Source organism: Amblyomma mixtum, chromosome 3 (assembly GCF_055824585.1).
Source record: "Amblyomma mixtum isolate Tamu chromosome 3, ASM5582458v1, whole genome shotgun sequence".
Lineage (NCBI taxonomy): Eukaryota > Metazoa > Arthropoda > Arachnida > Ixodida > Ixodidae > Amblyomma > Amblyomma mixtum.
The window spans coordinates 86,042,310-86,057,788 of NC_143014.1; the positions used below are offsets into that span (position 1 = coordinate 86,042,310).

Here is a 15,479-nt window from a genome sequence, read left to right on the forward strand (position 1 = left end):
TTCAGAGCCATAACTTTTGCTTTCCAGCAGGTACTTTGTGTTGTGCTGATATCAGCTCAAAAAGAATTGCCAAAATTGACTTTCAGAAGTGAGAGTTGTTCAATTTATAATAAGCATTCAAAATATACAAGAAAATGAAACTTCTTTTGGAGGGATTCTCTTGACCAGTTGACTCGCCCAATGGCCAAATTCAGCAGTGATACAGCAACTTACTTGGAAGATAATCATAACTGTGCATTGCTGACAGAGCAGGTTGCCTAAATCCTACGAGTGCAACAGTACACTGGTCCTGTGCAGCGCATGAGAACGGCATGCAACTTGAGCGGCTGTTAGCTCCTAGGTACACTCTGAGTGCCACAGTTATGTGCAAGTACAGCCTTTGTCAGAAGTTTAGAGCCCAGGGGGTTTGCTTCTGAGCCACACTGCTTTGCTCATAATGCACGCTCAGCGTCCCAAATCTCCTGAAGGTAAGAAGATTTTTCGTCCTGCTCCCTCCGATGCATAGGATTTCCATTAGTCCTACAGGAGCGCCACAGTAGTGCTTAGAAGCAAACCCCCTGGGCTCTAAACTTTTGACAAAGGCTGTACATACTGCACAAAACATCTCGCATGCAATGGACAGCAATAATGCCAGTGGAGACTGTGCAGAGCCTCCTTGTGTTTTTTGTGCTCACTTTGGAACTGAGCAAACAGTCAGTTCAACAGTTGCAAAACTGCCTGTATTTGCCATTGATTTTTTTAAATTTATTTATTCTGGATACCCTCAAGGGCCCTCAGTTTGAGGGTATATTACATGCGGGGTAGAACACAAATACATAATAGAAAATACAAATAGGCAAACAGAAATGGGGATAAACTCCACAAAACAAATTGAGGTACAAGCATATTCATAAAAGGCACTGCACTGGTATCACTTTTTCTTGGTATGGCGGCTAGCTGGCTTGCTTCTAGTGCTCATACTTAAGATGAGCTGATATCTTTAGCACAGCGTGTAGCACTTGTAGTCTATATGTTGTCAATACTATTTAGTTCCTATGTATTAATATCTGACTATAAGTTCAAAATAATGAATTTTCTTTTTGTAAAAATACATACGTACCTCTCAGGGTTTAATTTTTCCAGCAGGTGCCATTTTGTTCTCAAAAGTGTTTATTTTTTTGAGCAAAAATTATTTGAAGTAACTATTATAGAGGTAGCCACTGTGGGAAATTCATAGTGTTATATGTCTGTCTCTGTATTTTAGCATAGTTCCAAGGAAGAAACGAAGGATCCGGGGGTACAAAGAGGATCCTTTTGTGTTTCTTTCAGAAGATAACAAGATCTGGGAAGCAGTAAGGTGAGATCATTGTATAAAATGCTTTAAAAGTGGCTTTGCGACATGTATGTGGCAGAACTAGTGAAATATTGCTTCAGCATTATAAAAAAAATGCATTTGTTTCATTTCATGCTTCTGCTCTAAACGCAGTGAAAAAAAAAAAAAACGTGTGAAACTTGAGTGATGTGCAAAGTCAGAAAATTGAATGTCTGAGCTCTTGGGCAGGTCTGATGCATGGCTTAACCTTACTTTCTTTGACTTCACTGCTGACTAACACTGCTGTGTTTCTATTTTAATGCATGGCACCTTTTCACTGTCTGTACATCATGACACTAAAGGCATATTCTTAATTGCTGCAATATTTGTTAACTGTGCTAGAATGTATGGTGGTCCATATTGCTAGTGACCTTCTGCAGTATTTGTTGACTGCACTAAGTGCGTGGTGGCCGACAGTACTGACCAGTGAAAACTACTGGTGTGGACCATTGTACTATATTCTTGTGCATTCAGAGAGCATTGCAGCAGGTCACCACTGATGCAAGCCATCATACATTGAGTGCAGTCATCGAATATAGCATCAATTTAAGAATATACTATTAGCATCGTGATGATTAGTTGTAATTGTAGGAGTCTCAGACTGGTCAATAGCATTGGTGTTTCAGCACTTGGCTGCCTGTCTGGACTGTTGCGATACTTGATTTCCTCCAATCCATAATAGCCATGTGGGTGCCTGCTCTTTCAACTCTGTGATGCTCAGGCCATGGAAATTCCCAGTATAGAGAGCTGCACTTCGAGCATTTGGCATCTTGTTGCTTCTGAATTCCAAAAATGTAAAATGTGTTTAAATATACTGAGACATTGAAGCTGTTCAGCAAATACTACGAACTAGTTGAACTGATCTCTGGATACCTTGAAATCAGTAAACTGCATGCATTCTCTGGTTAACATAGCACATTAGTTTCAGGTACTTTAATTGTTCAGTTATATGTTGATTTGAAGGTGTGCCCATTGGAATTTTAGTTTGCTCTTGTTTGCATGATGATAGACTTTCAGAGGAAATCCACGTGCAGCATACCTTGTGGATCTTGGTACTGAGACTAGGAGATCTACTGAGCTGATGCTGCAACTGTACTGAAACTGGCAACAATTATTTTGGTTCACATTTTTTTTTTTTTTGTATGCATGATACTGAGTCACTGATGTATGAGTGGATATTATATTGCGTGTTGTCTTACAGAAATTTGTGTTCTTAAGCATTGCTAAAGTTTTCTTTCTTTTAGCTGTTAGCATCAGCCTCACAATTTTGTTCAATGTTGTGTGTAAGATGAAAGCAACTATATTACTTTTTCATCAACTTAATTTCAGCTGAAATGATGTTTTTGTTTATTTCTTTTGTATGCAATCAAAAATACTTCTCTGTACTGGGTGTTATGGATTTATTCTTGGCAGGGGCTCGTAGAATTCTGCGGTTCCTGTAAAGTAGCAACAGTCAGGGAGCAGGGGCAGCCTGGAATGCATAGCGTGAATTTACTCACCATATGTTTTCTCATTTGAACGGGTTACTCAGTACATCTTCTCATTCCAGCATAATTACATGCATACATTATGTGGAAGGTGTGTGTGCTTTTCACTGTGAAAGAGTGTTTTCATTGGATTTAGTGGCCAGTTTTACAACTTTGTTTGTAGTTATTTAATACTTTTTTTTTTTTTACTTCTGTTCAATGACACAGTGAAACCTGGTTAATTCGACCCCCATTAATTTGGAAATCTGGATAATTCGGAGTACCGACATGGTCCCGGCCAATGCCCATGTAAACCTATGCCGTCAAAACGCTTATTAATTTCGGATGCTACCAGGCTCACACCGATTAATTCGGACCCGTTTCGAACCGGAGGCTGTGTTGCAGTGTGAACTACACAGCGAGCGATCATGCTAACAACCTGCGTATCATGTCGGATATCGCGTCAGAGAGCTGGTGCCTGTGCACCTCTTGCATCGGGCAACGGCAGGCGTGGCGACTTTCGGCGAACCACAGTGGCGAAAAATCTTGCAGCTACATAGTTTCGGTTTCCTTTTTCTGAGTGTTGCTCCAGACCATGACGATGGTGGCCTGACCATTCATTGGCCGGCCAGCTGAGTGCAATTCTGCACAGTTTTGAATGGCAATTTGTGCATTACTGGTCTTTTCATTTTCTCATCGGAAGGCGTCTTGCCACTCCAGCAACTACGCGTTTCCCTCAGTTCATCGGCATAACACTTCCATTCTTTTATTGGGGCAAAATTTCATGCTGGTCACACACTGTTCGTAGTTTGTGTAGTGGCACCTCTTCACACGAAACGATGGCGCTTGTGAGGAGGTTCCACTGCTACCGTGTCGCACCGCGAAGGAGACCTTCACCACTCTGGAGTAGTTGTGCGCTGACAAACCTGACAGTGTGCACGCAGTAAATGCATCTGACGTTATTATGAAAAGTCGCTGTTGCTGTGCAGTTTTCCATCTGAAAGCGGACAGCCACCACCCTTGTTTTCGCCAAATAAATTTACTATGATGCAAACGGGGTCCTGGTAATTTCCTTTTGGGGAAGGGGGGGGGGGGGGGGGTGAGCATCTGTTAATTCGGAAATTTTTCCCTGTCTCTCGAAGCCTGAATTAACGAGGTTTTACTGTAGTGTGAAAAACTGTGGTAGGGCTGACTGAAATTCAAGCAACAATTCTTTGTTTTTGTAGCTTTTACAACATGCATTGGATACCTGAAATGAAGTCTAATGACAGCAAGACCAGTTAATGATGTGGTTGAGTGTTCATATCGATTATCACTAAAATAACTTTCAGCGAATCTAAAACTGGCTATAGTTATAACACTTTACCTTAACACCTAAATCCACCTTCTGTTTTTAGGTTTGTTTGTTTCGAGTTTTGACTTGTCTTCTCCTATTTTTATTATTCCAACATTGTTATTAACAGGGACTTCTATGAGGTGGACCCAAGCTTTCCAAATCAGCAACTTCTGGGTCGATGCCAACAGGAGAACAAGCGCAACATCTACCTTGTGTCAAAGACTGTGAGAAACATTATTGAATTGAACAGTGAGAAGATCAAGGTTTGTACCTTCACAGCATGTGCTCACACTTTTACTGTTTACTCATTTTGGGAAGCGTTGCCATGGCATCTTTGTACGTTTATTTTCCAGATTATCAACACAGGTGTGAGAGTTTTCTGTCGCTGTGAAGGCAAGGAAGAGCTGGCTTGCGACTTCAGGGTTTGCCAGGAGGTAATAATTTAATATTCTGGTTTACTCACACTTATTTTTGCTGCATTGAGTTGGTTTGTTCCAAGGCTAAGTTTTTTGACTGGCCTCTTCACATTGTACTCTCAGATCTCTACGTTTTCCTGTTGTATCTTATGGCTGTGGAGTTGAAGTGTAACCCAGCTGTTTGAAAAGGATGTGCTGCAGCAGTCAAGACTGCTAGAAACTTGTTTGAACTCTGTAGCAGATGTGCAGCCAGGAATGTTTCTAGCTGCATGTCACATTGATAAATTATGCTCCTCCTTTTGCTCTGTTTCAGTGATATTCAGCTGACATCATTATTATAACTATATTGTGAATATGTGACCTGCGGTGCATGGGGTTGTAGGTTTTATAAGTTCACAGTGCAAAATGTGTCCCAAAAGTATAGCAGGTGGTCCCAATGTTCTGTCGGAGGGACCTCTTGTTGCAGCATGCACATTTGTCTGCAGTTGTAAGAAGTGAGTCAGCACTGTTATACTGGCATCAAATGTGAACGGCAGAGCCAGTGGCTTTTGGCCCAGCCAGCACCATACGAGCAACCATGGGCAAGAGAGTCTACAGCTAGCTGTGGTGTTTCTTGACCATTATTTGGTGAATTAGCACTCCTGCTCATTGCCATTGTAGCATTGAAGTGTTTGCTTGTACGCTTCTTTGTCATATGCATGGCAAATGTGTGCTGCTGCTGCTGCTGCTGCACCACTGACAATGTGGACAAGAATGTTGACATATTCTTAAGCATTCTGGTTGACTTCTTTACCTGCAATTTTCCAGTGGCTGCCGCTGTGCACCAAGTTGCACTTGAGGCCAAATAATGATAGCATGCCTTCATCCCCAGCTTAGCATTTATATTTGAGCATGGGGAGGAGGTGGCACAGACAAGAAACAGTTGACTAGCCCTTAAAACTCGGCAGCGCTGCGAGCGGCTCATCAGTCATGTATGCCAGTCGTGGATGCATTTTAAACCAACAAATGAGCTGAGATCATATTGAGCTGGAGCACTAGTTCTAGAGCAACAGTAAAAACACCACATTTGGACCATTATCAGTTTGACCACTCACGCCCATGATTGCTTGCCCTGTGTCGAAAGCCATGCACTCCACCATTCGCATTCGATTCCGGCTTGATTCTGGCTGTGTATATAGTAACCACAGTACTGTTGATTGGAATTAGATTACGTTTCAGCATTTATTGCAGGTAGTAAACTGACCATTAATGTTGGCAGTGAAGTATCAGAAACACTTCAAAATTAAGGATAAACAACTGTACGTACTGTACGTAAAGAATCAAGTTTAGTCACTGATTTCATCAGCATTTTACATTCAGCATCAGCACTACTACCGTTTCATTCTTCTCTAAAGTAAATTAAGCCATTACATGGCTTTTAATAAAAATTTTAGTGAAAGGAGGGTGTCAAGGGCCAGGTAAAAAAAAAAAAAAAGCTAAGATAATGCCTCATATAAGGAAACCTGGCTACAGTTGAAGCTGGTTATAACAAACAGGCAAAAAATAGTACAATAGTTCAATATAGCTGAAATTTATAGAATCAAATTTTGTAAAAAAAAACACAGTGCAGTGTAGTTAATGAATGGATGGCAGCTCAGGCAATCCTTACTAGAAAAACGGGGAGACCTCTTCCGAAGCTCTAGTGCCGTTTTGAAGGCACTTGCAGCGATTCCAGAGGCTGCAAAAAACTGAGCATGTTAGGCTGGCTTCTCTACATAGCAGCGCCACCACGCAACAACAGCAAAAGCCAAATGCCAGCTAGGGTGGCTTCCCTGCATTACAGCCGTGTCGTGCAGAAAATGAGATGTCAGAGCAGAAGCTGCAAGGCTCAGGGGGGTCAAAGCTGGGCCTGGAAAGTGGTTTGCGCGCGTACACTGACATCTTCCTACTCTCACTGCGGCCAGAACACTTTTTTCCGGAAGGATCAGCATTTACACTCTGACTGGTACAAACGTTGTGCAGAAAATGAGCATCTATAACTGTTACTTAGGTTAAAAATGGTATTGAAGCATATTTATATGCTCAAAACATCTAAGAATTGGATTTATAATTCAAATTTCAAGGGACCAGAGATTTTCATTTTAATTATCAGTAAGTTTGAATTATCAGAAGCGCACCTTAATATGATCCAAGGCTGAATTCAATTTGCTGTATCGTACGTATTCAAATAGTATTGTGAATCCATTTCTCTATGCAAATGTAGCTAAATGCTTTAGCACAACATAAAATATGGATGAAAGGCAGTGATAAGTTGGTTTACTCCAGTGTAGTTGAAAAAAGTTATCAATAATGCACGGGTTTTGCAACAGATTAAAAACCTCAAGGGATGAAAAAAAGATCTGAATCATCCAAAGGTTGAAAAAAGAATGGCTACAAAAGGAACTTCCTGAAACTGTTTCGCACTGCATAAATTTAATTGATCAAAAAATAGGCAGTGGTCGTCTGCTTCTAAGTGAAAAACTGCACGGCAGTGACGGTTTTTTACCATTCCGTCATTTTGTAGTGCATGCCCACTGTCGGGAATATCAAAGCAGAACTGCTGCAAAACAGTAAGGCTTTCCATGGCCTTCTTAGAGCTGTGCACGGGCTGCAAATTTCAGCCCGCGCCTGGCCCGAGCCCTACATTACTGACGGAGGCCCGGCCCGGCCCGACACTGAAGAAACCTAAGCCCGCCCGGGCCCAGCCCGAGTTAAGGCCCGACCCGGGCCCGGCCCGACCTGCAAAACTGAAATTGAAGTGACGATGAAACAGAAAGAGACAATTTAAGGAAAATCAGTTTATTTCAATGTTTTTAAAATGCTTGGCGCTCATGGTCTAGATGAAAATTAGTGAGTATATGCAAACATGGCGCATGTAGAGAGTTATCGCCTATGCCTACGCAGGTAACCATGGCGAGCAAGAAGATAATGGTCACAACACGTCGTTGTTGCCACACGAGCGAGAATCCTGTTGTTCCGTACATGTGATAATGACCCCCACCCCTCCCACCCGGCCCCCGTCAACGCGTGGCGGAGGGTACTTTTGCGAGTGCCTTCGGTTCGACACACCTCACCTTCCTTTGTGCAGTGTCATTTGGGCTCGTGAGACCACTCATGTGGAGATTAGTTTCGAACCTTGCAACAGTAGGGCGGCTGGAGCCACGCAGGAGCAATCGCGATCGCGAAGCCTGGCCGGCCCGTCTGAGACAAATATACCGTGGCCCGAGCCCGGCCCGGGCCCGGGTGAATAGACTTCCACAAGGCCCGAGCCCGGCCCGCGGGCCGGGCCGAGTACGGGTTTTCGGGCTGGCCCGAGCCCGTGCACAGCTCTAGGCCTTCTTCTTAGGTGCGACGCAGTAGCAGTGTAGCCTCCTCACACACGGTGGTGTCCATGTAAGGAGACTTCACCACACAACTAGCAGCTTGTAATGAGCGAGCATTATCGAAGCACAGGACCACACAGACAGACGTGAGGGGAACGCCATTTGAGATGCCTTCAAAAAAGAAAAAGAAAAAAAAAACTTGGGGGACTCTTAAGCTTTGCCTTTAAGAGCAGAACGCGATAGCGTTATCGGGCCGCCCCCGCTTATCAGCAGCCGCACGCGGGGAGGGGGTGCCGGTTTTGCGCGATGACGGAGCAGCGATGCAACGGAGCCGCGGCAGCTGTGGTGACGCCGGCGATGGTGACGACAACAACGCCGGCTTTTCCACCTCATGAGCTCGTTAACACTGTCGCGTTAAAAAGGCCAGTGACGCGCTAATTAGCATCTGAACCGGTGCGCAGTTGTGTTTTGTTCGTAGTTGCACGTCTGGCAGCCGCAGTTGTTGTGGGCTGGTAGCGAAGCTCACAAAATGAAACTGTGTCGAGATGGGGCAACTCCGATCGACACGGCCCCCCTTCGGGCCACGTTGGAGCTAACTGGTTGGAGGGGCTGGATTTTCAATTCACGCAGCACCACAAACCTGACTCATCCGACCTCGGTTGCCACTCTTTCACACGCTGGGAGCATCAAAGCAAGACAGAAAAGTTTGAATTAATCAAATTTAAGAGAAATCGCAGTGCAAATTAAGCGGCTTTAAAATGCATTGAAAATAGAGCCAGCCATCCAAAATTTTGAAATTTGTCGATTATGAGAGCGAAGATGCTGCATGTTCAGTCTTGAAATATCACAACAGACAACTTCTTCTTCTCTTTTGTAACTACAAGCTAACCGAAGTGCAGTTCTGAGAAAAGTAATATGCAGTATAACGGCCCCTTTCCCAGACTCTTTGTCTGGCATTCCCAAGAGAGAGATGACAACACATATACTAAGCAACATTTTTGTTTGTATGTTTTTGACAGCAAATTACTGAACAAGTGGCTGAGTGCAGAGTGACTATCATTGTATCAAATTGTTTCGAGGCACCAGTTTGTTCATTCCGTTCTGAGACCCAGCACCACAGCAGCCTTCAAACCTAGTGCCATGATAACTTTTACATCGGCGAAATTGCCAATACGTAGGGGTTCCGAGTTCTTTGTTGTGCTGTCAGTTCAAAAGGTTTGTTTTCTCTCCGTAATCACATGATACGCATGACTGCTGTGCATATTTTCTTTTCGAGAGTTTATATTAAAGCATCGATGTGTGAAAGCATCTGGTCAGCAGAGTCAGAGGTGCTGCTGTGAATAAACGATCACATTGCTTGTCCTATGTTTGTGAAAATTAACCCCATTGTTCCTTTGCAAACACAAAATAAAATATGCTTGAGGCTTGCCGTGATATTTCAGCTATCGGCACTGTCAGGACATTGCAATTAGTGCACACAGTGTAAGTTGTGCAGTAAACAAGATCTGTTGCTCAGTTAGCCACCGCAATCTTTTTTTCGAAAACTCCCTTGTCCCGATTGCCAAACCATGATATTCTGATACGATTTTACGCTGTTCACACTTGTGCGCTCAACTGATACACAGCTGGTGCTGTGTGCAGACCTTTCAGCACGCTAATTATTAGACTACATATGTGTTCTATCCCTACAGGATGCAAAGAAAATATCAGCCTGCAGTGTTACTGTAAATATGTACTTTCAGAGGCGCTTTGAGTAGGCACTGCAAACCGTCTGAAATGTTGCAAACACAATGCTTCAGTTGTTGTTTACAAGCCACATAGCAGGAAAGTATCTTTTTGCAAGATTCGAATGCTCAGTCATGTGACACGAAACTTGGATAATGACCACGCTCATTCATTGCCCACTTGAATGCATGGCCTGAATGCACATCTTTTCCTCCAGACCCAGTATATGAACTCTATGGCAAGGCTTCAGCTGTTTACACCGATGCTTCTGGGGCACTGTCAATGAGTGTGAGAGGTGTGAACGTGTGCTGACTGTAGGGCTGGCAACGCTCCACACCACTGTATCTTCCGTGGCACTGTTGGAGAATGCGAGATAACACGATAAAAATGCAACCCTTGTAGCGAACGCCTGCCACAATATCACCAGTCACTTGTGTAGTGTGGCGAAGCCTGCCTCCTGCCATCCGAAGGGGCACCACTTGGCACTGGAGCGTTCAGTATATCCGTTTCGTGGCCAGCTGTGTTCGATATATAAAGTAAAAATTCCATGTGTTTGTTAAAAATATTTAGGAAGAGTTTGATATAGCCAGTAATTCGTAATATTCATGTTTGTTATATCGAGGTTTGACTGTGTTTGTGGGAAAATTGTGGGCTTTTTAATCGGCTTCCTGACATTCATTTTCTTTTATGCGCAGCTTTGTTACTTTGTTATAACACTCAGCTGTTCAAAAATTCTTGCAGGGTCTTCCTACAGTGTTGCCTTACTTGAAGAAGAGAAAACTGGCTATGTCCAGGCAAGATCTCTATGTTCTGCTTACAGAGGAATATCCACTGGAGACACAGTTTTCACCTGAACTTCAAGAGCAGCTGAAGGACCTTGGTGTGTAGCATACCACAATATCTTAATAGCTACATAAGCAGCTGTTTGTAGTACATTTTAATGTTTCTGTGGCATAGCTTGTGTCAATGCCTACATTTATTTATTTATTTAATTATTTATTTATTTATTTATTTATTTATTTATTTATTTATTTATTTATTTATAAATACTGCTGTCTTGAACAACAAGACCATCGCAGGTTGTACATAATTTGTGTAACACTAAAGGACAAAAAACAAAATACAGCAGACAAGGCGTCACCAGGAGCGAAATTACTACATCACACTGTACTGTATCGTTTCACAACATTAGAATACATGCACTGCAGTCATAGAGCCAAGCATAAAACAGGTTATAATTGAGTAAATCAGAACAAATTACTCAGCAACCGAACACTCAAAAGTTCGTCACTTGTTGCAGCAGCGCCTCAAAATGGGACAAATAATTTTGTTCGACTATATGACCAGCAAGGTTGTTCCGTTCGGTAATAGTTCTAGGAAAATAGGAATATTTGTAGCAGTTCGTTCTTGTGGATAAAGGTTTTACGGAAAGAGAATGTCACAGGCGCATTGCATAACCACTAGAGTAACTAACAGTTTTCGAGATGTCAATGTTGTAATGCCCATGAATTAACTGGAAAAAGAATTTCAAACTACAAATACGATTTCTATCAGTAACGGATGGTAAGCCACTCTTTTTAAGAAGATTAGTGATAGAGGTGCGGCCGTAGTTACTATAAATAAATCTTACTGCTTTCTTTTGAATCCTTTCTAATTTGTTAATATTAATCTTGGTATATGGGTCCCAGATCATTACGGCATATTCTAAGATTGATAATTGATAATTGAACTGTATCATGATACCTCAGACTAGTAGAATGATTGTTATAGCCAGAATGGTACTTTACCTTATATGGCTTGTGTTCCACAAGTGTGTCTGCATGTGTGCAAATCTGATTGTATTGAACCTATCTACGTATTTTGAAATATTGTCTGCAGTAGACAGTAGAAGTATCTCTTGTAAAGTGTCATGTAAAGGAATAAGTATGCTGTGCATCTGTACCCAACTGCCATTGCCTGCAATATTCGACAGAATGAACTAGTCATCAACTGATTTTTTGGACTTTCTAGGAACTGCGTAAATGTCTAGAAATTAAATTGAAGTAAAAAAAAAAAAACTCCCTTAATCTTTTTATTGCCAAGCAGCTGGAGGAAAGGATCAATAGTTTTGTGCATATTCTGATGCTTCATACCATTCCAAGTTTCATTGTGCATAGTGTACACAGGTAACAGATGGCAGCTACCTTTTTGAACTCAAGTTTTCTATGGACTCAAAAGAAAACGCTCGACAAAGGTCTGTCTGGTTGAGAATGCAAATTTAAATGAGAAATGAATGCCAACCGAGTTCTTGTAAGAAAACACAACGTCTAGAAGCCTACTCACTTTTTTCGTCGAGGTGTAATGCTAGAGAGTTGCAGCTTGGCTTTTTAAGCCCACGTATAATTGACTGCTGGATCACTGAACTTAAACTGAGGGTGTAAGAAGAGGGAGGGGTTTCGAGTGAGTCCCCACGTCTGCTGAATGTGCCGTCGCTCAAGCAGCAGCCTTCTTTGTGGGTTTGGCTTGGTCTCCAGCACAGCAGTTCCGCTAAAGTCCATCCTGTGGTCACAGAGCTTTGCTCCCCAACGTACTATGCCAGGCACTCAGAGTGGGAATTTTGTACAGTACACCTCGTGCTTTTCCATTAGGATGACAGTCTTTTGGGTGGGGGTGGAGATGTCCAGTGGTGGTTGTAGGCTTGTGTATTGTTTGCGCACCTTCCTCTCTGAGAGTATGGGCCAAAGTTTCACTGATGCCTTTTACATATGGAATGCATACGCATTTTTGCTGCTGGTGTACGCCTGTACTGCCACCAGGATGTCACTGTTGAGCACGCGTGATAGGACAAAGTCCAGACACCAAAGCAAACATGCCGGAGCAGAAACTGCGCTGTGCTTGTTGTACGGAAGGTCTGAAAATTTAAGATGAAAGTGACAAAACATGCCAGGGCCACTTGAGACAAATACTTCATCGGTGTTCACTGTTGTAATTAGGCTTAGCGGTGTTTAGAGCTGAAAACCAACTTCAGAACTGGCTATACGTTGCTTGAGCCATCGCGGGGTGTAAACGGTGCAAAAAGTGTAAACCCAGTGCTTGTTATTGGATCTGGAAGATTTCTGTTCCTATTTGAGTACTACTGCATGATTTAGTAAATGAGTCACCATGTCATCATTATATAACTATGACTTCTGTGTTACTGCAGAAGAAGGGAATGAAGCTATGAGCAACCAGATGTGGTGGTGACATCTGTAACACAAAAAAGCCACTGATGTTGGACAGGGAAGCATAAAGATCTAAGATCAGTCCCCAGTACTGCCGGGTGCCCACTGGTGATACAGTGGGTACAAGCTTTCCCTTGGGCTGGTGCTCAGCCTATCTGGGTGAAATTCTTGGGAAATGGATCTTTGACCCCGCCTTGTGCAGATGAAAATACGTTGTGCCATGGCGCTCTTCAGCTAAAGCTGCCCTTGCGCCATAAAAATTCATTATCATCATTATGTGAAAGATCTACTCATCAAAACTGTCACTGATAAAATTGTGAGCACTTTGTTTCTCACTTTACTTCTGAGCATTGATGGTGTGGCAAAATCTACGTGCATGGATATGTGACAAAGACATAGGTTGTGGTGCAGAGTTTCGCTATCCTGTTACAAAAGAGCATGTATGAAGCTTTGTCTTAGTCACTCAACACGAAATATGGCCACTTTGGTTAATGTTGGATTAAAGTATGCTTTATGCATTTGGTGCACAATAAGTGCCTTCAGGTCTTTGCTGCTCACTAAAAGGCTTCTTTTTTGTTACATTCATAGAAAAAGGATGTGTGCTACTTGTCTACACCTCCTTTCCTGGGTATGTGCCTTTTCTTGTTTTTCACTTTTTTTTTTTTAATTTCATTGCATTTGAACTGATGTGCCCATGCAGTAGTGTTCACCAATTTTCTGATGTGCAGTTTATTTATGTTACTACTATGACCACTCATTATAAATTTCTTAACCAAAGTAGCTGTACTTTTGCACAGCACTGTGCTTTGTTGATCTCAGGTGACTTTTATTTAGTGACAAGTGTGTACTGTTGTTACACGAACACTACTATAATACATTTTCAGGTATAGTTCAATATATTTATGCTTCTTGTATCTTGAACAAGACTTAATGTAGTCACTTGTGATCTGGTTTTACTGCGACTGCATTTTTTTTTTTTCAATTGTGCTGATGTGCGGACTCAAAAGTCACAACTGTGTCATTTTCATACTCAAAAGTGAGGGTACTTGTTTGAAGAAGTTGTGAAAGCTCAAAGACAAACACAAAGTACTACTGCACATTCAGCTGTAAAGTGCAGTTAAAGTAGCACAGCAAGATTACAACACAGCACACTTCGTTATATGAATATTATTTCTTAAAGCTTACTCAAAGCACTTGACAGCAGAGCTGTGGAATAAAAATCAGTGCTCACCTTGCTGGAAACTGTGGTTGTCTGGTATGTAACCAAATCCAAGTATATGCAAGTACAATGGACATATGAGCAGTCAAGTTCATTCATATGCCCCTGAGTGTGTACCAGCCATCACTCCATGTGGAAAGCACATTTGGTTGCAAAATAATGTGCATAGTTGCACAGGGCTTGATCGCATTATGTAGAAAATATGTCCATGTGGTTCAAATTAAGTAAGGAAAACAGGAAATTGGTGCTCATGAGTCATTTTTGGGGCATTGGTGCCGTGGTGGAAGCTGTGGTATGAAAATAGATCCAGCTCAGGAGTGGAATGAAAATTTCATTTAACTGGCATTTGCTGGTCATTTCATTACTGGCAAAAAGTTTTACTTGTAGAGGTGGTGCATCATCAGTTGTTTGACAGCTTTGGACTGCCTGCGAGGACTGTACCATGGTCAAACATTAAGGGTTCCCAACTGTTTGGACGAGGAAAAAAAAATATAATGACCTGTGCTATGCTTTGGACAGTATGCACCAAGTTCAAGAAGTGCTGAATGACAGTAATTTTTGAAAATCTCGTTTGGAGTTTGAAAGACTCATGTCATGCCAAACCTCAGAGCTGTCAGTCTTTTAGCTCTTAAGGGTACACATGGTCTCTCATAGTGCTAAAGTACCGTATTTGCTCACTTTATGAACCCACTTTTCTTCCAGAAAAGTTGACGTCGATTTGGGAGAAGGTTCATTATGCAGGGAAAAAAAGTTTCAAACGATTTTTTTGTGAGAGTTGAAATTTAATATTGCATGTCCATCGGTCCATCCAGCCATCCATCTTAAACAAAAGCTCATGGTCTGCCGCATTTTTCTCGCCAGTGTTCAGCATTGTTTGCATCAAAAGGTGTTTGCTGTTATTTATGCCGCGATCCGACGATTTTGTGATAGTAGTCGACTCTCCAGCCAGTCGCGGTGAGATAAAGTGAACGTGCTGAACACCAGCCATGAGGTTCAAATTCGCGTTTTTTATGCCAAGTTAAAAAAAACTCGCAAGAGAGTTATGGGTGTGGAATGCGAATGTTTAAATGTTAGCTGGGGTGTGAGAGGGGTCAAGCATTTTCACTCCTGATCTCAAGCTCGCTAAATCGCTTGGAAGTCTGAAGGTCCTACTTCCTCCGTAGCCTTTCAGTGTAGATGTTTTATAACGTTCTTGTTTAACCTGCTACACTCCTCTCCGATGCTCGAGCGCTCGCCGAGTTTCTGAGCATACACATGGCGCAGCCGGGCGCACAGCAGCACCGAGTAACCCACCATGCCAGCTCTCCTGTCAAAGGTGCACAGTGCCTTTGCGCTCTGTCAAGTTCACCTAGCATGCCAAGCCCGCAGGAGCTCTCGTCAGAAGATAAAAACATGCCATGATGTAATCGGCAAGCCGTATCTTGG

General features: G+C 42.5%; 1 protein-coding gene across 2 annotated transcripts in view; it reads left to right on the plus strand.

The window, feature by feature from the left end:
• Nsun2 (tRNA (cytosine(34)-C(5))-methyltransferase Nsun2) overlaps window positions 1-15,479 on the plus strand; it is a 68,384-nt gene that overhangs the window by 49,900 nt on the left and 3,005 nt on the right. For both annotated transcript variants that reach the window (XR_016290456.1, XM_089579991.1), the window contains exons 14-18: window positions 1,244-1,336; window positions 4,281-4,416; window positions 4,507-4,587; window positions 10,377-10,515; window positions 13,424-13,463. Coding sequence is in view for 1 of the 2 variants with exons in the window: in XM_089579991.1 (XP_089436117.1) it covers window positions 1,244-1,336; window positions 4,281-4,416; window positions 4,507-4,587; window positions 10,377-10,515; window positions 13,424-13,463 (489 nt within the window). In the remaining variant the exon portion in view is untranslated. The remainder of the gene's footprint in view (window positions 1-1,243; window positions 1,337-4,280; window positions 4,417-4,506; window positions 4,588-10,376; window positions 10,516-13,423; window positions 13,464-15,479) is intronic.